The sequence below is a fragment of the Microcaecilia unicolor genome, chromosome 5, assembly GCF_901765095.1.
Source record: "Microcaecilia unicolor chromosome 5, aMicUni1.1, whole genome shotgun sequence".
Lineage (NCBI taxonomy): Eukaryota > Metazoa > Chordata > Amphibia > Gymnophiona > Siphonopidae > Microcaecilia > Microcaecilia unicolor.
In genome coordinates this window covers 235519187-235546704 of record NC_044035.1, presented here as the reverse complement: position 1 = coordinate 235546704, position 27518 = coordinate 235519187, and the positions used below count along the sequence as shown (strand labels likewise).

Here is a 27518-nt window from a genome sequence, read left to right as displayed (position 1 = left end):
TTACCAAGCTGCACTAAAAGGTGGACGACACTGTTGTCAGTGCATGGGTTTTCCGCATGCTGCGGCCACTTTTAGCGCAGCTTTAAAATGGCCACTTTGCAATACTTTTTTGTAAGGCCGTGCACTAATTTCACCATTAGCGCATGGCCATTACTGTGGAAGCCCTTATCACCATCTATTTAGGAGGCAATAAGAGCTCCCGTGCTAATTGAGTAACACGTGGTAATATGCCTGTGCTACTCGATTAGTGCAGGCACGCCTACTCTCTGCCCATGGGCACAACTCCCACGTTGGAATATAAGAAATATTTTCTAGTGTGGGATTAGCATGCACTAAATAGAAAACTACCATGGGAAGCCTTAGCATGTCCCACAGTAGTGCCCTTTTAGCATGCGGTAGGCCCGCGTTAGGCCTACTGCACCTTAAGAGCCCCATTATTCCCTATGAGGTCTGGGCTTTGCTGCTCTTCCTTTGCTCTAAATTGAAATAAAAATATATTGATAAATGCAGTGTTTAATACCAGCAAGGGTACTATGATTCATTACCTGGAAAAAAGTTTGGGCAAATGATACAAATCTCTGGATATCAGATTTCATACTTACTGCAGTGTTTCATGCCCTAACACGCCAGTGGTGGTTTTTGAAACTGGTGGCAATTCTTTCAATTGGTACCAAGACTTAAGCACCCCAATGTTATGTGCTTTGTGCCGATTCTATAAAAGCATCTTTGTGCCAAGATTCCGCTATAGAATATGGGCTTGACATTCAGACCGCGGGAAGAAGCCTGGCTAACTCCCACAGTCAGTAGTCAGTCCAGATATTCAATGCCAGGCCATTTCCGGTGACCAGCATTGAATATCCAGGTGTTTTTTGGCCGCTTAAAATTTAACCGGCCAAGCTGATATTCAACATTGGCCGGTTAAGTTTAAACCAGCCAAAGATATTCCTGCTATTTCAGCAGCCTAATTTGGCAGCCAAACTTAGCTGGCAATGTGCTGAATATTAGTGGATAGCCGGTTATATTGCGCGATATAACCGGCTATCCATTAAGCACTAATTGGCTATATCAGTGGGAGATAACTGACAATCTTCTGCTGAATATTGCCAGATAGCCAGTTAAGTGTCATTTATCCAGCCAGGAGCCATTCCTGGCCAGTTAAATGGTTTTAAATATTGGGGGGGGGGGGGGGGGGGGAAATACAAGTATAAGTCAGCACTGGTGTGCCTAAAGTTAGGAGCCAACAGTTACGCCAAGTCACTTGCAGTCATAAATGTTGGCGCCAGTGTGCCCCGGTGCACATAGCTCATCATATTCTATAAGTTACATGCATACCTCAGACACATCCATAACCCACCCACACTCCGCCTATGTGTGTGTGCCCCCCAACCTATACGCTAAATGATTTTGGTGCATATGTTGTAGAATAGCAACTTTTACTGACTAACAATTATCAATGACTAATCATTATGTTTCTGTTAAATATTTTTTAATATTATGGACCATCGGTGGTGGTATATTTCACATGAGTAATGAAACTCTTTCTGTTCATGGCTCACCAAAATTGTCATAGGTCCTGCTAATTTTGAAATTTTTTTTGTGCGCCAGAATTCAAATATTCACTTATATTTTGTACTTCTGTATCATAAGATTCAAAGAACAGAACGGTTATCTTGAAAATGTCAGATACCAGCTTGCCAATATGGTCCATGTTTTGTTGACCTGCATCAGAGGAGTTGGACCACTAGAATGAAATAATCATCATATTACATTTTAAAAAGAAAAAGATATAATGCAGTATAATAATGGGTGATTTCAGTTACCCCAGTATTGACTGGTTAAATGTCACATCAAGGAGTGCTAAGAAGGCAAAAGTTATAGACATAATAAATGACTGCTTCTTTGAATGCAGGACTTAGTATAAGAGGCAATGGTGTTGGGTCCATTGGGAAACAGTGATCACAGCATGATCAAATTTGACTTAATAACAGGAGTGTGATCACTAAGGAAATCTACTATAGCAGCATTTAATTTTCAAAAGGGTAACTATGATAAAATGAGGAAAATTGTTAAAAAAAAAAGTTGAAAGGCTCAACTGCAAAGGTTAGGACTTTAAACCAGGCTTGGACACTGTTTAAAAATATCATTTTGGAAGCCCAGACCAGATGTATTCCACATATTAATAAAGGTGGAAAGAAGAGCAAACGACAGCCAGCATAGCTAAAGGGAGAAGTGAAAGAGGCTACTAGAGCAAAAAGAACATCTTTCAGAATATGTTGTTAAAATTGTCCAAGGTACCTGAAGATTTAAAGGGTGGACAATGTAATGCCTATTTTTAAAAAGGGAGCCAGGGGTGATCCAGGAAATTACAGACTGGTAAGCCTGATGTCAGTGCCAGGCAAAATAGTGGAAACTTATAAAGAATAAAATCACTGAACACTTAGACAAACATGGTTTAATAGGACAGAGTCAACATGGATTCAGCCAAGGGAAGTCTTGTCTCACCAAGTTGCCTCATTTCTTTGAATGCGTGAATAAACATGTAATGCTTTATGTAATGTATCTAGATTTTCAGAAAGCATTTGACGAAGTCCCTCATGAGAGACTCCTGAGAAAATTAAAAACCCATAGGATAGGAAGCAATGTTCTTCTGTGGATTAGGAATTGGTTGATGGATAGAAAACAGAGGGTAGGGTTAAATGGGCAATTCTCTCAGTAGAGGAGGGTGAATAGTGAAGTGTCCCAGGGATCTGTACTGGGACCGGTGCTATAATGTATTAATGAACTTGAAATGGAAAAGACGAGTAAGGTGGTTAAATTTGCAGATGACACAAAACTATTCAAAGTTATTAAAACGTATGTGGATTGTGAAAAATTGCAGGAAGTTCTTAGGAAGTTGGAAGACTGGACATCCAAATGGCAGATAAGATCTTTTGCCCAGTGTATGGCAGCGGCCAAAAAATCAAATAGAATGTTAGGAATTATTAGGAAAGAGAAAGAAATAAGACAAAGAATATTATAATGCCTCTGTATTGCTCCATGGTGCAACCACACCTCGAGTACTGTGTACAATTCTGGTTGCCGTATCTTAAAAAAGATATAGCAGAATTAGAAAAGGTTCAAAGAAGGGCGACAAAAATGATTAAGGGGGTGGAGCTCCTCTCATATGAGGAAAGGCTTAAGAGGTTAGGGCTCTTCAGCTTGGAAACGAGATGGCTGAGGGGGGGATAAGATAGAGGTCTACAAAATACTGACTGGTGTAGAATGGATAAATATATATCTATTTTTTACTCTTTTAAAAAGTGCAAAGACATGGTTCAATCTTTAGTCCTTAGTCATCTAGACTACTGCAACTCACTTTACGTTGGCTGCAAGGAGCAAATACTCAAGAAACTCCAAACAGCCCAGAACACGGCAGCCAGACTCATATTTGGTAAACCAAAATATGAGAGTGCAAAACCCCTACGAGAGAAGTTACACTGGCTCCCACTCAAAGAGCACATCACGTTCAAAGTATGCACCCTAGTACACAAAATCATCCATGGCGATGCCCCAGCATACATGTCAGACTTGATAGACCTACTATCCAGGAATGCTAAAAAATCTTCTCGCACATTCCTCAATCTTCATTTCCCCAACTGCAAAGGCCTAAAGTACAAACTAATGCACGCATCAACCTTCACTTACATGAGCGCACAGCTCTGGAACGCATTACCACGTAACCTGAAAGCCGTCCATGAACTAACCAACTTCCGGAAGCTACTAAAGACCCATCTCTTCGACAAGACCTATCACAAAGACCAAATCATGCGAAACTCACACTTATACCATGAATGTAAATCAAGACCTCTTGTCTCTTACTCTAACGCTTTCCATCACCATCCAACACAAACCCTGCTGAAACTCCAAATGCTTAACCTCTTCTCATTTCCATTATCCATGATGTATTGCAAGCCACATTGAGCCTGCAAAGAGGTGGGATAATGTGGGATACAAATGCAATAAAATAAAAATAAATAAATAAATAAGTTACGGTGTACTACTTTTAAAATGAATAGGAGGAAATATTTTTTTACTTAACAAATAGTTAAGCTCTGGAACTCGTTGCCAGAGGATGTGGTATCAGTGGTTCATGTATGTGGATTTAAAAAAGATTTGGTGGAAAAGTTCATAGTCTGCTATTGAGATAGACACGGGGAAAGCCACTGCTTGTCCTTGGAATCAGTAGCATGAATCTTGCTACTATTCGGGATTCTGTCAGGTACTTGTGACCTGAATTGGCCACTGTTGGAAGCAGGATATTGAGCTAGATGGACCATTGGTCTGATCCAGTAAGGCTATTCTTATGTTCTTATGTTAGTATACAAAATTTCAAAATTACCCCAGTGTTCTGTGTATAAGCTTTGCAGACCGCAGTAATTCAAAATGGTGGTCACATTGTTTTATACAAACTTTTAGCTCAGTCACATGACTGCCGAGGACCAATAAAAAATAGCAATTTAGATTAAAGATGTCCAAACAGTTTCCAAACTCAAGCCATAAAGTGAAACTGAATTTAGATGATAGAACCAGCGCTGTTCCTTATAGTTCAGCAATGGATTGATTGCAATCATTCTATAACAGATTTACAATGGAGAATTCTGGATATCATAAAGATGAGGTGGGAGGGTGGTAATGTTGAATATTTTTTAATTATATCCAGTGCTGGATTTATCATCTAAATTCAATTTCACCTTATGGCTTGGATTTGGAAATTGAATAGATGTCTTCAATCTAAATTGCTAGTTTAATTGGTCCCTGGCAGTCTTGTGATTGAGCTGAAAGTATGTATAAAACAATGCAGCTACCATTTTGAATCACTGCAGTTTGCAAAGCTTATACACAGAACACTGGGGTACTGTATTTTTGAAATTTTGTATGTTGCATTATGTCTTTTTCTTTTTCAAAATGTAATATGATGATTATTTAATTCTAGTGGACCAACTCCACTGATCCAAGTCAACAAAACATGGACCATGTCAGCAGCTGGTCCCTGACATTTTCAAGATAAGTGTTCTGTTCTTTGAAACTTATGATAAAGAAGTACAAAATATTTGAATTAATGGCGCACAAAATTATTTTTCAAAATTAGCTGGATCTATGATAATTATGGTAAGCCATGAGTAGAAAGAGTTACGCTACTCATAGGTAATATATCGCCTCCATCAGTCCACAGTTTTCAAAAAATATTTAACAGAAAGAATTTCCCTTTAAGTCTTTTGATCCTCTCTCTCCTTTCCTTGATAGTAATATCCTATATAATAATTCTCACCTCCAACGTTCTGACTTGCTGCGTGGGAGTGTGGCTCATTCCGAGTTGGTCTGCTAGGCTCCATAGATCAGGCTGACATCACCGTAGCCATTATGATGTCAACTTCAGAACCCAGGGGGGGGGGGGGAAAACATGCCTCACAGCTGATCCATGTCCAGAGGAGGGTCGCTGGACATGGGTGGCTGGAGGGGGGGCAGGGGAGAGAGGAGGGTCGCTAGACATGGGTGGCTGGAGGGGGGCAGGGGAGAGAGGAGGGTCGCTGGACATGGGTGGCTGCAGGGGGGCAGGGGAGAGAGGAGGGTCGCTGGACATGGGTGGCTGCAGGGGGGGCATGGGAGAGAGGAGGGTGACTGGACATGGGTGGCTGCAGGGGGGCATGGGAGAGAGGAGGGTCGCTGAACATGGGTGGCTGCAGGGGGGGCAGGGGAGAGAGGAGGTTCACTGAACATGGGTGGCTGCAATGGGCGCAGGTGGAGAGGAGGGTTGCTGGACATGGGTGGCTGCAGGGGGAGAGGAGGGTCACTGGACATGGGTGGCTGCAGGGGAGCCGAGGAAAACCTTGCTAGCACCCGTTTCATTTGTGTCAGAAAAGGGCCTTTTTTACTTGTATTTTTGTACGTTTAGTAGCGCTATAGAAATGATAAGTAGTAGTAGTAGTAATAAGCTGTTGGAGCCTACAGGCAGTAGTGGTGCTCCAAATGCTGCCAACATGAAGCTTGGCAGTAGTAACTACCATATCACAAACTCCTACCTCCCATCACCTTCCTGTGATACAAGGAGGCATATTTTCAAAGCGCTTAGGGGCCCTTTTACAAAGGTACGCTGAAAAATGGCCCGTGGTAGTGTAGACATGTGTTATGGGCGCACGCAGAATCATTTTTCAGTGCACCTGTAAAAAATGCCTTTTTTAAATTTTTGCTGAAAATGGACGTGCAGCAAAATGAAAATTGCCGCGTGTCCATTTTGGGTCTGAGACCTTACGACCAGCCATTGACCTAGCGGTAAGGTCTCACGCGCTAACTAGGCGGTAATGGTCTATGTGCGTAAAATGCTGATTACAGCCTGATTACCGCCCATTCTACTACTACTACTACTTATCATTTCTATAGTGCTACTAGACGTGCGCAGCGCTGTATACTTGAACATGAAGAGACAGTCCCTGCTCCACAGAGCTTACAATTTAATTAGGACAGGCAAACAGAACAAACAAGAGATAAGGGAATATTAAAGTGAGGTTGATAAAATAAGGGTTCTGAACAAGTGAATAAGGGTTAGGAGTTAAAAGCAGCATCAAAAAGGTGGGCTTTTAGCTTAGATTTGAAGACGGCCAGAGATGGAGCTTGACGTACCAGCTCAGGAAGTCTATTCCAGGCATATGGCGCACTCACCAGAAAATAAAAATATTTTTGTCACGCCTAGTGGACGCACATCAAAAATGAAACTACCGCAAGGGCCACGTGGTAGCCGGGCGGTAACTCAAAATTGACACACGTTGGGCGTGCATAGGCACCTACGCATAGGGTTACGATATGGCTCCAGAAAAAGGAGGACGGATTGAGCCAGCCGGGTTTTACTTCCATTGCAATGGAAGTAAAACCCGGCTGGCTCAATCCGTCCTCCTTTTTCTGGAGCCATATGGTAACCCTACCTACGCGGCTTAGTAAAAGGGCCCCTCAGACTTACAAAGTTCCATAGTAACCTATGGAAATTTGTAAGTCTAATGCGCCGATGCTCAAAAGTAAACATGAGTGCTGGAGGCCATTAGCGGTGGACCAGTGCCTGTATTTACCTGTGCAGAATGTTCAGAGGCCCAGAGTGTGGGGACGAACGAGTGTGCAGACAAACAGCTCAAGTAGCATGCTAATGTAGTCAAGCTCATGTTAATGAGGTCATTTCGTATTCCACCCCAATGCTCAGAAAAAGCACCCAAATCAAAGCTACTATACCACTGTAAAAAATAATGCCAGGTCAGAGTAGGCATTAGGGTGTTGAAAGAGAAGGTTTCTTGTACTTCTTCAAGATCTGCTGGTTTTTATTGCTTTGGGAAGCAGAAGAAAGCCCATGCAAGCCTTTAAGTGCTGGTCATGAAAAACGAATATGTGCAAGTCACAGCAGACCCAAAAGTGAAAGCAGACATTGGCATCTGTGTTCAAATATAAGCATCCAAGCTTTAAAACGCTTATATTTAGCCCCCAGAAAACAGACGCCAATGTTTGCTTCACGTCTGGGTTTTGCCAGGCGCATAAGCACAGGATCCAAGCGGAACTTCTCTGCACATGCACCGAGCACAGTCCTCCCGCTGAACTCCCTAATTCTCAACGCTATGAGCGCGCCTATATTTGTATGTCATTAGTGTTCAGCATTATAGAGTTGTTTTTCTGCACTGTTCCGGTGGTATTTTTACGGCGCTGTTCGGAGCAGCGCCAGAGTTTTGAGCATCTGCCTCTAAGTGCTTTGAAAATGAGCCTCAAGGTCACAGACAGGTACAGCCTCCCAAAAAGGCATTCTTATAGTTTCATACAAGAATCCCTAACAATGTTTCTGCATTTCCTCAAAAGATGCCATGTGACCCAGGACCAAAATAGACCTTATACAGAATTGCCCTCCACATATTTCATGATCTCCTGTTTTATATTATCCTGGATGCCAGACTGCTTTTCAGATTTCTACAGGGAAACATTATCAAACTGAAATGGTTTAAATAAATAAATGCTTATAGCCTGTGCTCACATTAACAAAATTATTTTTCTTACCAATCATCTGCAATTTGGAATGTTCGTCCTATTGACCTCAAGAATGAATCATTTTACCCTCTTGTTAGAAAGCAGTTAAAAACTTTTCTTTTTAACAGCTTTTTGTTTGGAGATATCTCTTTTTAATGTACTGTAATCTTGTGGGCTATGTTTTTTCTTTGACGTACTGTAATTCTGTTTTAAAGTAAGTTTCTTTCAATTTTTTTGTAATATTTTAATGAAATTAATATTGTACACTGCTCAAGACCTGTTTGGTATAGGTAGTTAATAAAAGCATGTATCAGATCAGATTAGATTAGAATCTGCCTTCCTTCTTATTCCCCTCAGGTGACGGCCAAGTTCACAAAGTGCAGTATAAAGTGGGAGAAAAAGCAGTTTTGCTTTTCCCCTATGAACTGGATTCACCGAAGACTTTCAGGGTATATTGGCAAAAGGACGAAAAAAGCGAAAAAGGCGAAAAAGTTGAAAAAGTGGTGATTGCTCTCACAAATGGTAAAGAAGACAAGGTCTTTCAGGATGCTGAATACATAAATCGCACCACCCTGGTTACTGGCAATCTCAGCTTGGTGTTTCTGTATACCAAGGTCATGGATGAAGGATTGTATAAATGTGTAGTGTTGCAGATGAACTCTAAGAAGTCCTATGAGCATAAGTACAGTTTGAGTGTACAGCTGTCATTAGTAGGTGAGTAAAGTGCTCAGCATCTTTTCCTTACAAAGCAAAATAATTGATGATAACTAACTTAGGGGCCCTTGTACTAAGCCGCGTAGAAGCCTACGTGCTCCAAATTGGAGTTACCGCATGGCCCTTGTGGTAATTTAAATTTTGGCACACGTCCGCTACGCGCATCTGAAAAATATTTTTTATATTCTGACGCACAGCAGTTATGCACGTCAAGTGGAATTTGAGGCGCATAGACCATTACCACCCGCTTACCACATGAGACCTTACTGCTAGGTCAATGGCTTGCGCTAAGGTCTCAGACCCAAAATGGACGCGCGGCAATTTTCATTTTGCCGCACATCCATTTTCATCCAAAAAAAGTATTTTTTGTAGGTGCGCTAAAAAATAATTCTGCGCGTGCCCAAAACACGCATCTTCACTACCACAGGCCATTTTTCAGCACACCTTAGTAAAAGGACCCCTTAATAGTGCTATGATACTGTTTAATGTTAGTCCTATTACTAGGTTTCAATTTACTATTTCCAAATTTACCTCATTGATTGCATTTATGTAAATGCTGTAAACCACCTTGGATGAATGTCTTCATAAAGGTGGTTTTAAAAAACCCAATACATAAATTAATAAAATAGATAACTTGTTTTTTTACTATGGTAGTGCGTATCTAACCATGGACGAAAACTGGCAATGAAACAGAGAAACTGAGGAGATGAGACCTTTGCTAAAATCCAAATTCATGTTGGGAATATTAATAAAGTTTAAAAAAAAAGTTAACTTGTTGGGCTACTATTCAGGCAACACGATCAGTGGTTTATTTTTAAATACCAGCCACAGCATGTAAATATTTCACCAGTGCTGAATACAAATGCTGTAGAGACCACTGAGCTGCATTGGCTCTATGGATCAAATTCAGTGGTCAAAATTTGCACGTGGGGGTGCTAGTCTAAACAGCCACTCAAGTCCCAATGCTTGAAAATATATACATGAATAGCAGAAGTCTGACAGTGACCTCAGCAGTGACTCTTTTCACACTGGGACACAGCCCAGTGACTCACTATATCGTTATCAGTCATCATCCAGTTATTGCATATTTTAATGGGTTTTTTAACACCTTATTTAATATGAGTTTAAAGGTGTTAAAAAAACATTTAAAATACTTAAAAAGTGGATGATGACTGATGACGATGTAGATGCTTGAACTTTTAAAGAATCAGCAATGGACCCACACCATTTCGCGTCCATATTTCGTGAGCCTGCTTCAGGGTCTGGTCCTAAATTCCTCAGCTCATGAATATGACAGGTGGAGATAGAGAATTATGAGCTTATGGAAGCAGAACTCATGTTCCTGCGCTTAGCAACCAAGCCAATATTCTCTATTTCCAGAACTCATGCTCCTGCGCTTAGCAACCAAGACAATATTCTCTATTTCCAGCATGCGGGGTAGCAGCTCCTGTGGGCTGTGGTGATTTCTATGTGGCCTCCTGTCCTGCTTGCAGGTTCTGTTGAGTTTGGGGTTGAGAATATCCTGTGCATAGGGTTATCATATGTCCGGTTGTACCCAGACATGTCCTCTTTTTGAGGACACTGCGGGGCATCTGGACAGGTTTTGCCAGCCTGCCCGTTTGTCCAGGCAGGCTGGCGGGCGGAAGGGCAGGCAGGCCTCAGGGTGTCCTATCCTCCCCTCCATTCCTTTAGCTTATTATCATGCCCTAGTGGTCTACTGGCCTCTTTGGGGCAGGAAAGAATCCCCTTTTTCCTGTCCAGCGCAGCTGCAGATCTGTTTTGCTCCTGGCGCTGCTTCAAAATGGCTGCCAAGAGTTCAAATGGTGGCCTAGCGAGACTTCTCCTTTGCCTTTTCAGCTACATCTTTTGAAAACCTTTAGCAGCGTCTCAGTGTTATTCGCTTTCCTCACAAAAATGTTCGTTGACCTTACAATATTTTGTTTCAATTTTGTCCACTGCTTTTCTACATCTAGATTTGTCCCATCCAGCTAATGATTCCTTGAGGTATTATCCCTACCTTTGCCAAGTATTGTTGTCTATCTTCCTCTTTCTGGGATCCTTTTATTAAGCCGTGGCAAAAAATGGCCTGCGGTAGTGTGGGCGCGTGTTTTTGGCATGCACCGGGCTAGTTTTTATCGCTCCTGGGAAAAAGGGCTTATTCTCAATGGGCCGGGAAAAGGGCCTGCAGTAAAATTGAATCCAGCATGTGCCTATTTATGGCCTGAGCTCTTAATGCCACCCATTGATCTAGTGGTAAGGGCTCACGCGCTTCACGCATGGTGACCGGTTGGTGCGCACCAACTGCCAATTAATGCCAGAAACACCGTGCGTGGTAGGAAATAAAAAAAATAATTTGTCCCAGCAGTATGGGTGTGTGCCAGGGGAAGCGCTAGTCTGACGGTAGTCTCATTTTGGCGCACACCACAGGCACGTAGAGCCTACTGCGTATTTGTAAAAGGGCTTCTCTGTGATTTCTTATAATTTGTGAATACTAACCTTTTTTAATTTGCCTTTTCAGCTACATCTTTTGAAAAACTTTAGCAGCGTCTCAGTGTTATTCGCTTTCATCACAAAAATGTTCGTTGACCTTACAATATTTCCTTTCAATTTTGTCCACTGCTTTTCTACTTTTAGATTTGTCCCCTCCAGCTAATGACTCCTTTGAGGTATTATCCCATCTTAACAAAGATAGCTTTCCTGAGGCCTAGGCCTCATTTTGAATGAGCAGTCACTACCTGTGCTCTAACATTCCTTCACATTATCCTGTGATCTGTGGATCCTGTCACGATTGTGGCTGTGACCCCCCCCCCCCCCCCCCCCAAGACTTACCTTATTTCTGGGGGTCAGCTTCTTAGCTGGCTTCTGTTTCTTCTATCTGTCCTTTCTGAGCTAGCTCTGTCTCTGTGTGCTGGCTGCTTCCAGCAGCATGGCTCTAATTGCTTCACTATACTGCACCTGTGTGTGTTGCCTGAGTTAGCTCTGTCTCTATATGCTGGCTGCTCTCAGCATAGCTCTAATTGCTTCACTATACTGCAGCTGTGGGGGTTAAGCCTCTTTGTGTTTCAGTATGCTGGCTGCCTGTGTCTAGTAGTTGTAACATCATCAGGCAGGGCCTTGATAAGGAAATAGTGTTCTTCCCTTCAGGGCCTTTGCAACGTTTGCTTTAGGTAGGGTGGGTGCAGTGTGGACTTCTGACTTTGTGTCTAGCTTCCCTGCTTGCGTTTGCTATAGGTCCAGGTTAGTGTTGGTGCAGTATGCACTTGTGACTTGTGTTTAGCTTTCCTGCTTTTCCCTTGTGGCTCCCCTGCTTTCCCTTTTGAAGCATTTCTGTTGGTTTGGTGCTTAGGAAGCACCTTTGGTAGTTTAGTGCTGTGGAGCACTGCTTTAGCTTGGTTCTTAGGAGCACCTGTGTTAGTTTATGTGTTTTGCTTCCCTGCTTTCTCCTTGTGACTCCCCTGTTTTCCCTTGGTTAGTTTAGTGCTGTGGGGCACTGCTGTAGTCCAGTGCATAGGTGCACTGTGTTTAGGAGCACTTCTGTTAGTTTAGTGCTTAGGAGCACTTCTGTTAGTAGTGCTTAGGAACTCGTCTGTTGGTTTACTGTTAGGAGCACCCCTGTTAGTTTAGGGCATTGGAGCACTTCTGTTTCCAGCTTGTTCTAGTATCCTGTATCCAGTAAGTCCTGCTGGCCGCTCGAACCCAGGAGCTCAACTCCTGGGGGGGTTAGTGGCTAAGTGCAGGTGAAGCAGTGCGGCCCAGTCCAGGGTACTCCAGTTCAGTGTGTTCCAGTCCGGTGTGTTGCAGTCCTGTGCTGACCAGTCCGGTGTACTCCGGTCCAGTGGGTTCCGGTGCGGTGTGTTCCAGTCCAGTGTGGACCAGTCCGGTGTACTCCAGTCCAGTGGGTCCCGGTCCAGTGTGTTCCAGTACCATGCGGACCAGTCTGGTGTATTCCAGTCCGTGTGTTCTGGCTCTCTGGGCGGCGCCTGCAGTCCTTGCCTGTGCCGGTGTGCTAGCCCAGTGTTGGTTGGTGGGTTTTGCCTGCTGCTGTCGCTCCTCGTCAGCAGCCCAAGGGCTCACGTTTGCTCCAGAGCCCATCCCCACGGGCTCTGAGCCTGAGAACCTGACAGATCCCAGATGATTATCCACCATAGCATCCCAAATAGCCTTCCCATTCTTTAGCACCAGGTCCAGTATCACCCCCCTCCCATGTGGGTTTCATTGCTAGTTGCCAGAACAGTTTTCCATGCAGAGAATTCAGTCTCCAGATGAAAAAAAAACATGAAAAACCCTCAGGGAAAAAATATGATAACCCTCAGTAGTAGCTAATAAACTCAGGGGCAGCAGAAGACCAATTTGGATGGGAAGGCTGAGAAAATCAAACTGTGCTCCTGCCCCCCCCCCCCCCCCCCCCCCCCCCCCCCCCCAGGATCCGCAGTTGAAGGTGTGGGGCAAAATACTGATCAGGCCATGGTCTTGGTGGTCCTCCAGTTTCTGCTGTTTGGGGATAATTTTCATGCATAAAGGCCCTTGTACATGTGTATAAGAGTTTTAATAAAATTATTGTAGGAGTTATGCAGTAAAAGTATACACGGTGGTAAGAAGATATGTACTTTTAAGTGACATGCATGTAGCCTGTATTGGGGTGGAGATTGTGCATAGCATGGTGGAGACATTATAGTTTAGGGGTGGAGTTTGGGCATTGGGTAAGTGGAGTCATGTTTATAAAATACGCATGCTCTTTCCCTCCGCTCTCCGTTTAAAGAAAAGCTCTTTTTTCTGTGAATAAAATGTTTTTAGCTAGCCCCTTGTTGGGGGCAGGAAATTCCTGCATGCCTCTGCAGTTAAGTGGGAATTTAGTTTGCTGCCCAACACAATACTTCATTTCTAACAGCCATATCATTCACCAGACAGAGGAAAAGTGACTTCAATCTAGGCATGATTTCTGCCACTTTTCCCAGTAGCATAGCCAGGAGTTTTTTGCAGGAGGTGTATCTCCCCTGCGCCCCCGTGCCCTTCCCCCACATCTTAAAATTACCCAGGCATCAGCAGTGACTCTTACAGGTTGCCTGTGTCTTTCACTTGGACATCCTCTCTGAGCCATCTTAGATGCCCCTTTTGATGCAACTTCCTGTTTTGTGAAGGGCGGGACTGTTCAGAGAGGAAGTCTTGGTGCAGGCCACAGGCAGCCTATGAGTGTCATTGCCACTATCTGGGTGAAGGCTGCAGCAGAGATGATTTTAAGGTGTGGGGGGGGGGGGCAGAGGGCTGGGTCTGAAAGGGGGTTCATATGCAACACACGCACCTAGTATAAATACACCATTGGCTTTACGTCCAGTATTTTGTAAAGACACTCAAGTTCCTACACATGGCTTTATAAAATAGGCTAGAAATAGGCTTCTACTTGGCATTCATACATAATGTTATAATATTACCCTCTTTATAAATATATTGATGAGAGGAAATAGAATACATTGCATGATATATGGAAAAGTACCAAATGTGTCAGAAAATCAGAGACTATATTATTAGCGTGACTCATCTTCCGCCAAAGTCGCTATGCCCACAGCCCTCTCCTTAAGTCACTTCACTGGCTCCCTATCCATTTCCGTATTCAATTCAAACTTCTCCTATTGACCTATAAGTGCATTCACTCTGCCCTCCCCAGTACCTCTCCACTCTTGTCTCTCCCTACGTCCCCCCTCGAGTACTCCATTCTGTAGATAAATCTCTCTTATCTGTCCCTTTCTCCTCTACTGCTAATTGAAGACTCCGTTCCTTTTATTTTGCTGCACCTCACGCCTGGAATAGACTTCCCGAGCCTGTACGTCTAGCCCCGTCTTTAGCCGTTTTCAAGTCCAAACTCAAAACCCACCTTTTTCCCACTGCTTTTGACTCCTAACTCACTTGCCCTGTCCTTTATCCTTACCTCTTTATTCCCTTACCCTTAATTGTTCTGTCTGTTTACCTGTCTTATCTAGATTGTAAACTCTTTGAGCAGGGACTTTTGTGTATGATGTACAGTGCTGCATATGCCTTGTAGCGCTATTGAAATGATAAGTAGTAGTAGTAGCCCTACCTGTGCTTTCTGTCTAGAAGCATTAATGCATCAAATGTGTGTACAAGGCCAGGCCTAGATTTAGGCATTGGCAATGTGCAACTGCCTCTAGCATCAAAATATGATAGCACCGCAGTCAATGCCCTTCATCAAAACCTGCTCATGCTGCTACAGTCTTCTTCAGCTTCAGAGTCAAGGACAGTAGCAATAGTCATAAAAACATAGAGGAAGCTCCGTACAGGACCTCGGCGCGAGGCAGTCTCAGTCCCTGTAGAAACCAGGTCCATGCACAAGTTTCACACAAATTCCATGTGGAGGAGGAGCAGGGCTTCCACAGGTTTGAAACAGCATACTGGCTCTGAAGGACTGTCAGTGCTTCCTCCAAGTTTGTATGATTGACACTGCTGTCCCTGAGTCAGCAGTGGCATGTGACTGCAGTGCCAAGACACTGGCAGGCCTGAAGGTGAGGGGGGAGGGGAAGATCTAGGCATGGGTATAGGAGCTATCTCTGTCCTTGAACTAATGATTTCTGGGGGGAGACGCACTCCTCTCTCTTTCTCCCTCATTGATTTCTGAGGGAGCCAATCTCCTACCCTTTCAGAAATTTTGGTGAGCAGGGGGCTCTCTCCCCTCCCCATGTTGCCTATGGGCATCCATCTTTCAAATCCAGGTCTATGAAGGACATATTTAGCATACCTTACCTGGCTACTATTGTTTGAGGGTCTAATTAAAAGATGCCTTTGTTTTTACCATAGCTGAGTTCAGCAAGCCAATCATAAATGCCTTCAGAATCACAAGTGGGAACATCCTACTGGTGAATTTGACCTGCTCTTCCCATGGCGGCTACCCAGAGCCTCGTATCTTCTGGAACAGCTCAAAGGAGAATCCTGCTCTACAAGGATCAATCTTAAACAGCACAGTGTCCCTAAAGGATCCGTGGACTGGGCTGTACAATGTTAGCAGTATGCTGATCCTCAATGTGACAGAAACCCTTCACCTCAGCTGTTCAGTGGCATATACAGGTTTTCAAACAGACAGCGACTACCTGAGTAAGTTGAAAATGATGATCCAGGGGCAAACTGATGGTGCATGAATTAACATCATAGTTCTTGTACTGTGGGAGTAGGGTAGATCATGGGGGAAGCCAAGACATGATTGGTTTGATGTAACCTTAACTGGCAATACATTGTATTGCAGCTTGTGCAATTTTAATTTTATTACTTTAGGGGGGACAGGGAAAGAGTGCTAAGTATTAAAGAGAATAGAAACAGGAAGCCATTGGTTCTAGAGCTCCACAAGAGATCCTGGCACTGATATTTAACTGGCTTTCCCTAGGAATAAAACTCAGACACAGGACTGCAGATTGGAGCAGTCAGCCAGTATTCTGATAGCCACTGAGCAAGTGCATATGGTGAGACTTTCAACTTAAAAGGCTATGTGATAAGACTATAGACCAATTGTATGAAAAGTGGAGGCTACTTCGAGGCCTCCTGAGCTTCTAACCCAGCCATGTTACAGACTCTTTGAAGCAACATACTTTATATCCCAAAGCCTCAGTTTACCCAGCTGTATTTATTGTGTGTAATAACAAGTACTACAAGTATACTCTAAGGATGTGCAAAGGAAAATAATTTTCAGTTTGTTTTTGTGATTTATGCCCTTTTTCCCATGTTTTTTTTTTTGTTTCATTTTGTATGAATAATAACTTTTTAAAGATTTTGACTCCAAGCTACCCTTTGATCGTCAGTTCTCCCAGGTAATTAGAAAGGGCTTTTACTGGTTACGCCGTATGCGGTCTATCAGACATTTCCATGAATTCTCTTCTCTCCACTTATCCATGCTTTTGTCATCTCTCGTATTGACTGTTGCAACAGTAGAGAGGTATCTACTCCTATCTTCTTCACCATCTTCAAACTCTCCATAACTCTGCTGCCCGTTTCCTGTGTAAAGCTAAGTGTTGGGATCACGCTTCTCCTTTACTTCTTCAGTTGCACTGGTTGCCTGTCTGTTTTAGGTGTTGGTTCAAGATACTGTGTCTTGCTCATAGGGCTCTTCACTTGGGCTCTCCTTCGTACCTTTCCTCAGTCATGATCCCCTATACTCCATCACGAGCTCTCCGTTCCTTGGACTCCCATCTTCTGGTTCTTCCTTCACCTCAAACTGCTCACCATGAATCCACTCGTAACTCAGCCTATTTTTTCTTATCACCTTTTTTATGGAACAATTTGCCCTCCCATACCTTCATGCTGAACTCTCCTATCAAAATTTAAAGCCCACTTTTTGTTCACGCATTTTCTACTTCACTTCCAACAATGACAGATTACCCCAGTGAATCTGCAATGCCCTCTTTGACTAGGTGTAAAGAATAAGTTTGTTGATTTTACTCTCTGATTGTTGTATGCTTGTTTTACTGGCCTATTTGATTTTGGCGTTCTTTTTCTATGTGTTTTTCAATTTTTAATTTTGTAAGCTGTAAGACCTGTATCAGAATTGGCAGGGGATATCAAGTTACCTAACAAATATAAACATAGAAGGGAGGGAGAGAATGGGACTTGATATACTGCCTTTCTGTGGTTTTTGCAACCACATACAATCACTTATTTGTACCTAGGGCAATGGAGGGTTAAGTGACTTGCCCAGAGTCACAAGGAGCTACAGTGGGAATTGAACCCAGTTCCCCAGGATCAAAGTCCACTGCACTAAACACTAGGCTACTCCTCCATCCCATAGAACATTTTAACACTCAAAAATTGACTTTATTTGCATTCATTTGTAGGTTAAGACATATTTAATTGATTTTGTATGCACTAAGGGGCCCTTTTACTAAGCTGCATTAGTCGCTAATGTGTATCTAACTCAGCAAAAAATGGAGTACCTTGGGACACGTTCCAGCGTCCTGTGGTAACTTTGAAATCTGCATGTGCTAAAAAAGTTTTCTAATTTTTTTTTCAGGGGGTGTATCAGGGGCAAAGAGTGAGTGTTCCTGTACTAATCAGTTAGTGCATCTGCGTTACTGCACACTAACTGGTAAGTGCACGGATAATGCAGGAGCCCTTACTACCTACAAAATGGGTGGTGGTAAGTGCTCACACAGTAACTTTAAAAAATGGCTGTGCATGCTAATGGTAGCATTAGTGAATAGCCATTAATAGAAAAAAAGGCATTTTTATGGCTGTGATAAAAATGGCCTTAGCACATGGAAAAGACCCATGCAAGGGCACACTAAGGCCACTTTTTTACCGCAGCTTAGTAGAATGACCCCAAAGTGCTGAATATTGGCATTTAACCGGCCAAGTGCTGACTCCACCCCCGGAATGACCCTAAAATAGCCGTCTTTCACTTAGGTGCTAACTGCTAATTTGCAGTGGAGGTAACTGGTTAAGTGCCGCTGAAAATTAGCGGATAGCCCCAAACAAGCCATCTATTTATTTACTAGTAAAAAAAGGCCTGTTTCTGACACAAATGAAACGGGCACTAACAAGGTTTTCCTCAGAGTGTGTATGTTTGAGAGAGTGTATGTGAGAGTGACTGTGTGTGTGAGAGAGAGAGAGTGAATGTGCGAGTGTGTGTGTGTGAGAGAGAGAGAGTGAGTCTGGGTGCGAGTGTGTCTGTGAGAGAGAGAGTGTGTGTGTGAGAATGAGAGTGTGTGCAAGTGCGTATGTGAGACACAGTGTGAGAGAGAGAGTGTGTGTTTTACACAGATACAGTGTGTACGAGAGAGAGAGTGTGTGTGAGACACAGACTCTCTGTGAGACTGAGTGTATGAGACCAAGAGAGTGTGTGAGTAACTGTGTGACACATAGAGAGTGAATGTGATACAGTGTGAGACATAGAGTGTGTGAGCGACAGTGTGTGAGAGTGAGAGAGAGAAAGACATTGTGAGAGAGAGAGAGTGTGTTGTGACAGAGATACCTCCCCCCCTCTCTGGTGTCAGGCCCCCCTCCTTCCCTCTCTCTGGTGTCAGGCCCCCCCTCTCTCTCTCTGGTGTCTAAGCATTACTGTGCAGGACGCTGAGCTCTGGCTGTGCTTCAAGGAACTGACCAATCCTATTTAATAGAATGCACCTCCAACATTCTGAAGCCGAGAAACCTTGTGTGGTTGGTCACTTCTGCTTGTGACGAACCCGGAAGTACGTGATGTCAATTCAGGAAATGGATACAGAGAGCAGGAATGCCTCAGCCATGCAGTCAGCTTCAGAATGTTGGAGGTGCGTTTTATTATTTAGGATTAAGATTTATTTACCACCTTTTTGAAGGAATTCATTCAAGGCGGTGTACAGCAAGAATAAATGAAACATAAGCAACAGACAATTACAGCAGTAAAAATATTCAAATAGCAATACAAAGTATGGCATAATATATTACTTACAATCTCAACCCAATACATAATAAAACATTTTAATAGACAGCGTAGTGTATAAGTAAAGATGGAACATATAGATAGATATGATAGAATAAGAGGAGTAAGAAAATAAGGGGCCCTTTTACAAAGGCAAGTAAAGGCCTATGTGCATCCAGTATGTGCCAAACCAGCATTACTTCCCAGCTACCACGTGCCCCAGGCAGTAATTCTGAATTTGGCATGTGCCAAAAACACGCAGTAGAAAATATTTTCTATTTTCTATCTCATGGCGCTTACCCAGCGGTAAATAGCAGTGGACATGTGCTGCATGCCTACTGCCCAGGTAGAGTGTGAGACCTTACCGCTAACTCAGTGAGTGGCAATAAGGTCTCAGGCTGAAAATGGACATGCGCTGGTGTTTCTTTTGCCGCATGTCCATTTTCCGGCCCCTTAAAAAAGGCCCTTTTCCAGGACGCGGCAAAAACTGCCCCAGCGCAAGCCCAAAAGATGTGCTCGCACTACCGCAGGCCACTGTTTGCCACAGCTTAGTAAAAGGACCCCTAAGGGACTAGATTTAACCAGTCAGTGGTCGTTTCTGGCCAGTTAAATCATTTTGAATATCAACCAGACTGTGTTACTTTTCTAACATCTGCTGGATTTTTAAAGGTATACTAACAAAATGAATATATGCCAAGAAATGTGCATCCTTAGTATACTCCCCCTAAGAAAGGAAATAATATTCCTGTAATTGCCGGTGTGAAGCTTGCTAGTAGTAGCTAGCACATCACAAACTACTACCTACCATCTTGCCTGTGATAGAAGGTCACAGGCAGGTACAACCTCCCAATAAGGCACAGTTTCATACAAGAATTCCTAACAATGTTACTGCATTTTCTTCAAAAGATGCCATGTGATCCAGGGGCCAAAAGAGGACCCTAGGCTGTCCATCCTACCCCTGCCCGTAGAGGTTACTCTATGTCTATTTCTGAATTTTTATGGTTAGGATTCTGTTGTCTGTCTTGAAGGAAGTTGCTAAATATTTGTATGCATATGTGCATATCTTGTCTTATAAAGTTTTTATATACCACTTGCAAATTAATAAAAACAATCGAAGCGGTGTGCAAGTAACAAAAATCAATCCAGCCCTCCCTGCAACCACCTCCCTCCTCTCTGTTAAACATAGCATATTTAATTCCAAAGTGTAGAAAAAGAAACAATTAAAAATCATTAAAAATTATTCAGTCCCTCATTCCCTCCCTCCTCTAACCAGCATAATCAGAGTCCTCCTCAGCCTCCACCACCCTCTCCAAGGAACATAATCTCAAATGTATATTGTGACAGATCCCCAAGAGCACATTCCAAAGTGTTTAATCAGACATTAAAAACCTGTTTCCAATGATAACAAACAATCCTTGGTGTTGAAAGTGTGTTCAAAACTCTTCTAATAGAAATAATCGGTGGCAACAATATCCAAAGAAATATTGATCTTTAACAATTGTAAAACAAAAAAATAATTCACTTATCTGTGTCATCATTATCTCTACGGTCCCACATCTCTTCCAATCTACAGTTTAAAGTTCCTTCAACAAGTCATGTTTGCTACAGTTCTTCTAACTTAAATGCATAAGATTCCTTTAACAATTCAATTAAACTCTAAAACAGGCTCAAAAAGGTGTTTCAGTATGTAACCATGCCTGCATCAGGGGCAGTAATGGCTTAATTATCCTCCAGCAATACCTGCCCTGAAACAGGCATGGTTATACACAGAAACACCTTTTTTTGACCTATGTTTTAGGTGTCATGATCTTACTTGTCATTACCTCTGCTGATATAGGTATTCCAGGCATCCACCACTCTCTCAGTAAAGGATTGAAGTTTGCTAGAAGAGAACAACCATGAATGTTCCCTCCAGTCACTGTTGCATCTAATACTTTTTAGTTATCTCAGAACCGGACAAATTAAGTACTCGTGCACCGTCTCTCCAGAACAGAACAGATGGAAGACAACATGAGGTTCTGATCGCCACAGGAGTGATCCTGGCCTGCGTTCTTCTGATGAGCTTGGCGATGCTGAAGAAATACATAGTGAGGAACAGTGAGTGAAATCTGAGCTTCTCAATGAAAGTAGCCTGAGGACATATATTGGAGGGTGCAAGGGAGAAAGGGAAATGGACAGGACAGGTAGGGTGGGATGGAGGGAAGTGTTTTAAGGGGGAGGGGGAAATTGTTCTAGGGTGGACTATAGGGAGGGTGGGGGGGACATAGTAGGGGAGTTTTGCAGTTGTTAGGATGAAGGTTTCAGCTTGAATTGTTTGAATGAGTAACTAATCTTGGTTGAGGAATGTTATCAATATTATAGTATGTGAATTTTTCAATAAAAACTTAAAGTTGAAAAAAAAAAGAAATCTGAGCTTCTCTACTCCAGCCAGTGAAATTAGCACCTGAAATCATGACTACTATTTTGTGCTTGTTCTGTGCTATTCATTCTGTTTCGGAGCCAACCAAATTTCTTGTTTTCTTCTTTTAGCCCCTGAAGATCCAGAGAATCAGATCCATCTCTCCCAGACAAGTACAGCATTGCCAGTGGTAGAACATGCAAAAGTTGCCGATACAATGAAGAGGTCAGAAGCACAAGCATTAGGAGTAGAACATGAAATGGGTCTGCAAAGGTAGTTCTTTCCTGCTTTTAAATTTATCACTTGCTCAGTTCTGTTCATTGATGGGAATTCCTGTTACTGTTCTTTGCCCCTAACTTCCCTCCTGCTCATGTCCCAGAACGTGCTGCTTTACTGTGGCATTTAGGAGACTTGTGCCCTGTGATGATCTCTCATTGGCCCTTGCCTATCACTTCTCCAGGGATGTCAGTAGCAGACCCAGCCCAAGGGGCAAGTATTGGTTTTACTATTGTATCATCAGATAATTGCATTTAGAGATAACTGAACTTCTGCGATTACTATGACAAACTGTTACAGAAAAGCCATGCCAAAAACTGGAGACTGTTAGCACAAATTGACTGGCGATAGCCCAGTAAGAAGGTAATCAGGCTCATTTTCGAAAGAGATGGACGTCCATCTTTCAACATAAATCGGAACATAGACGTCCATCTCCCAGAGACGTCCAAATCGGTATAATCGAAACCCGATTTTGGACGTCTCCAACAGCAGTCCGTCGCAAGGACATCCAAATTTCAAGGGGGCGTGCCGGAGGCGTGGTGAAGGCGGGACTTGGGCGTGCCTAACACTTGGACATCTTTGAGCCATAATCGAAAAAAGCAGGGACGTCCTAAAGTAAAACTTGGACGTTTTCACCCGGATGTGTTTTTTTACTCAATGTGGCACAAAAAGGTGCCCAAATTGACCAGATGACCACCGGAGGGAATCGGGGATGACCTCCCGTTACTCTCCCAGTGGTCACTAACCCCCTCCCACCCTCATAAAACATCTTTAAAAATATTCTGTGCCAGCTTCTATGCTAGCCTCAGATGTCATACTCAGGTCCATGACAGCGCATGCAGGTCCCTGGAGCAGTTTTAGTGGGTGCAGTGCACTTCAGACAAGCGGACCCAGGCCCATAACCCCCCTACCTGTTATGTTTGTGGAGGAAACAGCGAGCCCACCACAAACCCACTGTACCCACATCTAGGTGCCCCCCTTCACCCGTAAGGGCTATGGTAGTGGTGTACAGTTGTGAGTAGTGGGTTTTGGGGGGGTGTTTGGGGGGCTTGGCACACACGGTAAGGGAGCTATAAACCTGGGAGCAATTTATGAAGTCCACTGCAGTGCCCCCTAGGGTGCCCGGTTAGTGTCCTGGCATGTCAGGGGGACCAGTGCACTACAAATGCTGGCTCCTCCCATGTCCAAATGGCTTGTATTTGGACGTTTTTGACATGGACGCCTTTGGTTTTGAAAATTGCCGAAAGTCAAAGATGTCCATGTGTAAGGACATCCAAATCCAAGGATGTCTTTGGTATTTTCGAAATGAAAGATGGGCGTCCATCTTTTTTCGAAAATATGGTTTTCCCTGCTCCCGGATTTGGATGTTTTACAAAGATGTACAAATCCCAACTTGGACGTTTTGGGTTTTTTTTTGTTTTTTTTTCGAAAATGCCCCTCTATATAAATTGCTTAGTTTTCTAAAAGTGAAATGCCTGTTCCAGTTATGAAGGCACTTCACCACCTAGCCAGAAAGCAGGCTTAGGTTGAATGCCAGCCTTGCAGCCAAGAGACTGCTTGTGATGACATAAGTTTGAAGAACTTTCTAGTAATTCATTTATGGATAGTTTTCATGTTGGTTAAATAAAAGGAATCACAACCTGCAAAGAATCCTTTTACCTCCAGGCCCAACAAAACTACTAGAACACAGTGTTTTATACAGTGCCTTGTAAAAACCTTCACAGGCTTATACATTTCCTCATTCTGCTATCTATAGTAAATACTCTTCAAAATGAATAAATGTAGGAGTTTATTTTACTGATCCAGGGGCAGTGGAATTCCTTTTTGTTTGGGAGGAGACAAGCTCCACCCCTGACCCCACCCTTAGCTCTATCTTTAATCCTGCTCCTCTGATCCTCCATCTTCATCTTTCCGTGTATATACTCTTGCTTCTTCCACCCCTCACCCCCCAGTATCTGTCCTTCTCTTCCTTCTCCCACCACAGTCCCTGCATAAGCTCCAAGCCTCTTTTTTCCATTCCCACCCCACATCTCTGATCTGTGCCCTTGTCAGCCCCCAGCTCCCTTCTCCTAAGCCCAGCATTAGATCCCTTCTTTAACCCTTATTTCCACTCCCTATATTATCTCTGAGCCCCCTTCTCCCCACCCTAACATCAGACGCTTCTCCCAATCAGCATCAGCCCCCTTCTGTCACCTGCCCACAGCATCAGAACCCCTTTGCCACCCATACCTTCTGCTATAATAAGCTCCCTTTTGCCATTCCCAGCGTCTTTCTCCCAGCATCAGCTGCTTTATCAGAATCTTCTCCAAACTTCAGCCTCCTTCTTCCACCTGCCCTCAGCTCCCTCCTTTCCCATTCCCAGCACCAGCACCTTTAAAGCCCCTGAAGAGTGACAGGAGCTTGTTTTTCTGCTGCTGCTGCTGTCCGTAGCTGGCTCTGGCCACCAGCACTGTGTGAGTTAAAATCAGAGATCAAGTACTTCCAGTATCTTATGAGAACATATACAGTAGCATAGTAAATGATGGCAGTTATAAACATAGAAACGTGATAGCAGAAAAAAAGGCCAAATGGCCCATCCAGTCTGCCCATCTTCCATAACCACTAACTCTTATTTTTTTTTCTAAGAGATCCCACGTGTATGTCCCATGCTTTCTTAAATTCTGACACAGTCCTGTACGGTCCATCCAATCTACCCAACAAGACAAACTCATAGTATAAGGTATGATACATATACTTGATCTTGATTTGTCCTTGCCATTTTTAGGGCACAGACCATAGAGGTCTGCTCGACACTGACCTTGTTCTCCAGTTAAGGAAGCTTTATCTGTTCAGCCACGATCAGGGCACAGATTGTAGAAGTCTGCCTAACAGGAAGTAGTTGCTCTCTGATTTTTAACAAGCATGTGGTGCCAGCAGCCAGAGCCAGCCAAGGATAAGCAGAGCAGCAGCAGTAAAAAGACAAGCTCCCACAGGGCCAGCCCAAGGATATTTGACACCCTGTGCAAACCTTCAGATGTGTGTCCCCCATCAAGGGGTGGCTCAAGGCCCTCCTCCTCTATTTACAGCATCTCCCCTTCTCTTCCCTACCATTAGATACCATAATCCAGCATCATTCCCCATATCCTTCTCCTATGGCATCTAGCATCTCTCTCCTTCCCTACCTCTCACTTTCACCTCCCCCATGCAGGGCCGGTATTAGACACACATGGGCCCAGGGCAGAAACTGGGGAGGGAACTCCAAAGCCTACCTGTAGGCTATGCCTCCTTCAGTTTGAAGCAATCATGAGGGCCATTGGTGGCATAGGGGCCCAGGGCAGGAGCCCTGCTTGCCACCTCCTAAAACTGTCCCTGCCCCCCCTGTGGTCCACAGGATATCTTTCCTTCCCTACCTCTCTTCCCTGCTCCCCTTGGTCTCCAGCATCTTTCTCCCCACCTCCACCCCATAATATCTACCATCTCTCTTCCATCCAGCATCCCCCTGCCTTTTTCAGTGTCTTACCTCCCTTCCCCCTGGGCAGTGATGTGACAGTCAGCATCTACAGAATATTCATACAAGCCAGAGTGGGGCCTTGAGCATCTATATATGCATAAAGCTTGCTGGCTTCTACCCCTTCTGAACATCCTGTTTCAGAAGGGGCAGAAACACGTCTTGAGCATGCAAGGATACTCAGCCTCACACTGGCAGTGATGCATATTCTATAGATGCTGATTGTTGCAACGCTGCCCCAGGGATAGGGAGGTAAGACATGAACACTTTATGGTGGAGGTAGGGAAGGAAGGAAAGAGACAGATGCTGGAGATTATGGTAGGGGGTGAGGAGAAGAGAAATGTTGGAGACTATGTAGGTGCCTCCTGCTAAATTGTGCCACCCTAGGTGGATGGGCTGGTCCTGAGCTCCCATCAATCTGCAAGTTAAGTGAAGGTGGCAGCTGACAGGAAACTTTGGTGGGGCCAGGGCCTGTTCACTGTCCCCACTGATCTACACAACATGCTCCACACTTTCAGTGTGAAAAAAACAATTAGAGAAATATTCAAAGATGAATTAAGAATAAGAAACCACAAACTCTTGACTGCAATTAGGTTTCACAACCTCAGTCATAGCACACATAACTTAGCTCTGTTTTCAAACTTGCCTTAACAAGGCCCATACTAATTTAAATTGAGCCCACCGGGGTCCAATCTCATGGTTGGACTTAGCGATGTGCATTCTTTGGAAACAACATGGAAATTTAAACATCATCTCCCATGTCCCTTTTAGTGCACATGCTTTGTGTGCAGTCATTGTAGAGTACACACTATTTTTCAATATTTCCCCCTCATCCCAAAATAAAAAGTTAAAATGAAATAAAAACATCTACAAATGGCACAGGAAACTAAACAGAATGGAAATTTGTGCTTGATGCACCCTAGTTTAGCTGATTCTAATACACCTGGATGAATAAACAAGCTGCTTTTGTTGTATCAAGTGAATCTGAAGCAAAGGTGAACATGCTGAACAGAGAGTTGCCGAAAGAACTGAGGGATAAAGTTATTCAAAGGTACAGACTGAGGGAAAGGCTACATAAAAAATTTCAATGTATTTGAATATCCCCTGGGGCACTATCAGTTCCATCACTGAGTGTAGAACCTATGAGGCTGTAAATAATTTGTTCTCATGATCTGTATTAGCACTGTGGCTTTTAGATCTACCATGGCCCTGGCCTTTCTTATTTGTGTGCTGATGGTGCATTTTACATTGACAGCCTGGCAGTCAATTTTGAGGATATGAAAGTCAAATTAGAGCAAGCTTGAGCGCTCTTGTTTTTCTGCTATAAAAGTCATGATACAACAGTTGCAGGATGACGTAGCCCCTCCGTTAGTTTAGCCAGGAAAGGACAATGAGAAATGTTATATAGTGAAAGGAGAAACCACATGTTAGGAGTCAGTTCTCCTTTTCCTCCCACATGCTCCCTTGGATGGAGGAGGCATTCTGATGACATCAACCTTGGCATAAGTTTAGGAGGAGGCTGGGGTTTTCCCCTTTGTACATTCAAGCAGGAGTTTCCCTTTGACATGCATGAACTGTATTAACCTTCTTTAAAAGTCACTTCTTTACATCCGCCTGCCCCTGAATATACAATGAAATAACATAAGCATCAATGGTGAGAGATTAGTGGCGTGTGGCTCTTTGCACGAAGCCAGGGGCCACAAGGAATACCAGAAGCAGAGGTCCCTCAATGATGCAACAGCCGAAGCCCCAGTTTCCTCTGACAGCTCACAGTTAAAAACTACAGTGGGCATGTTTATACAAAAATGTCTATTAAACACATATAGGGCTAGATTCTGTATATGGTTCCCCAAAACTAGCGCTGAAAAAAGCGCTATTCGATAAGCTGCACTTAAACTTATGCGCGGTTTATAAAATAGCTTAAACCTGGGAATCACACCTAACTTTAGGTGCAGCCATTTGCACCAACTGAAACACTATAACAATGCACATTAATTTTAGGAATGCCCCCGTTACGCCCAAGACTCTCCCATTTCCACGGCCCCTTTCTCAGATTGTATGTAAATGACAATTAAATATAATTAATGTCAGGGGGGATCACGTGGTGCCATGGTGGAGTGAAGACGCTGGAAAGCGGAGCTCCCACATTTCCTCCCTAAAATCCTGCTAAAAATCGGCACACCAGAGGGTATCATATCAAATTGAAGTGGTAATCGAAGCGA

The 27518-nt window shown here is 43.5% G+C and overlaps 1 protein-coding gene across 1 annotated transcript in view; it reads left to right on the top strand.

Annotated features, from left to right (window-relative positions):
• LOC115471323 (T-lymphocyte activation antigen CD80-like) overlaps positions 1-27518 on the top strand; it is a 45107-nt gene that overhangs the window by 7681 nt on the left and 9908 nt on the right. The window contains exons 3-6 of the mRNA XM_030205025.1: positions 8389-8745; positions 15553-15846; positions 21077-21232; positions 21665-21806. Coding sequence (XP_030060885.1) covers positions 8389-8745; positions 15553-15846; positions 21077-21232; positions 21665-21806 — 949 coding nt within the window. The remainder of the gene's footprint in view (positions 1-8388; positions 8746-15552; positions 15847-21076; positions 21233-21664; positions 21807-27518) is intronic.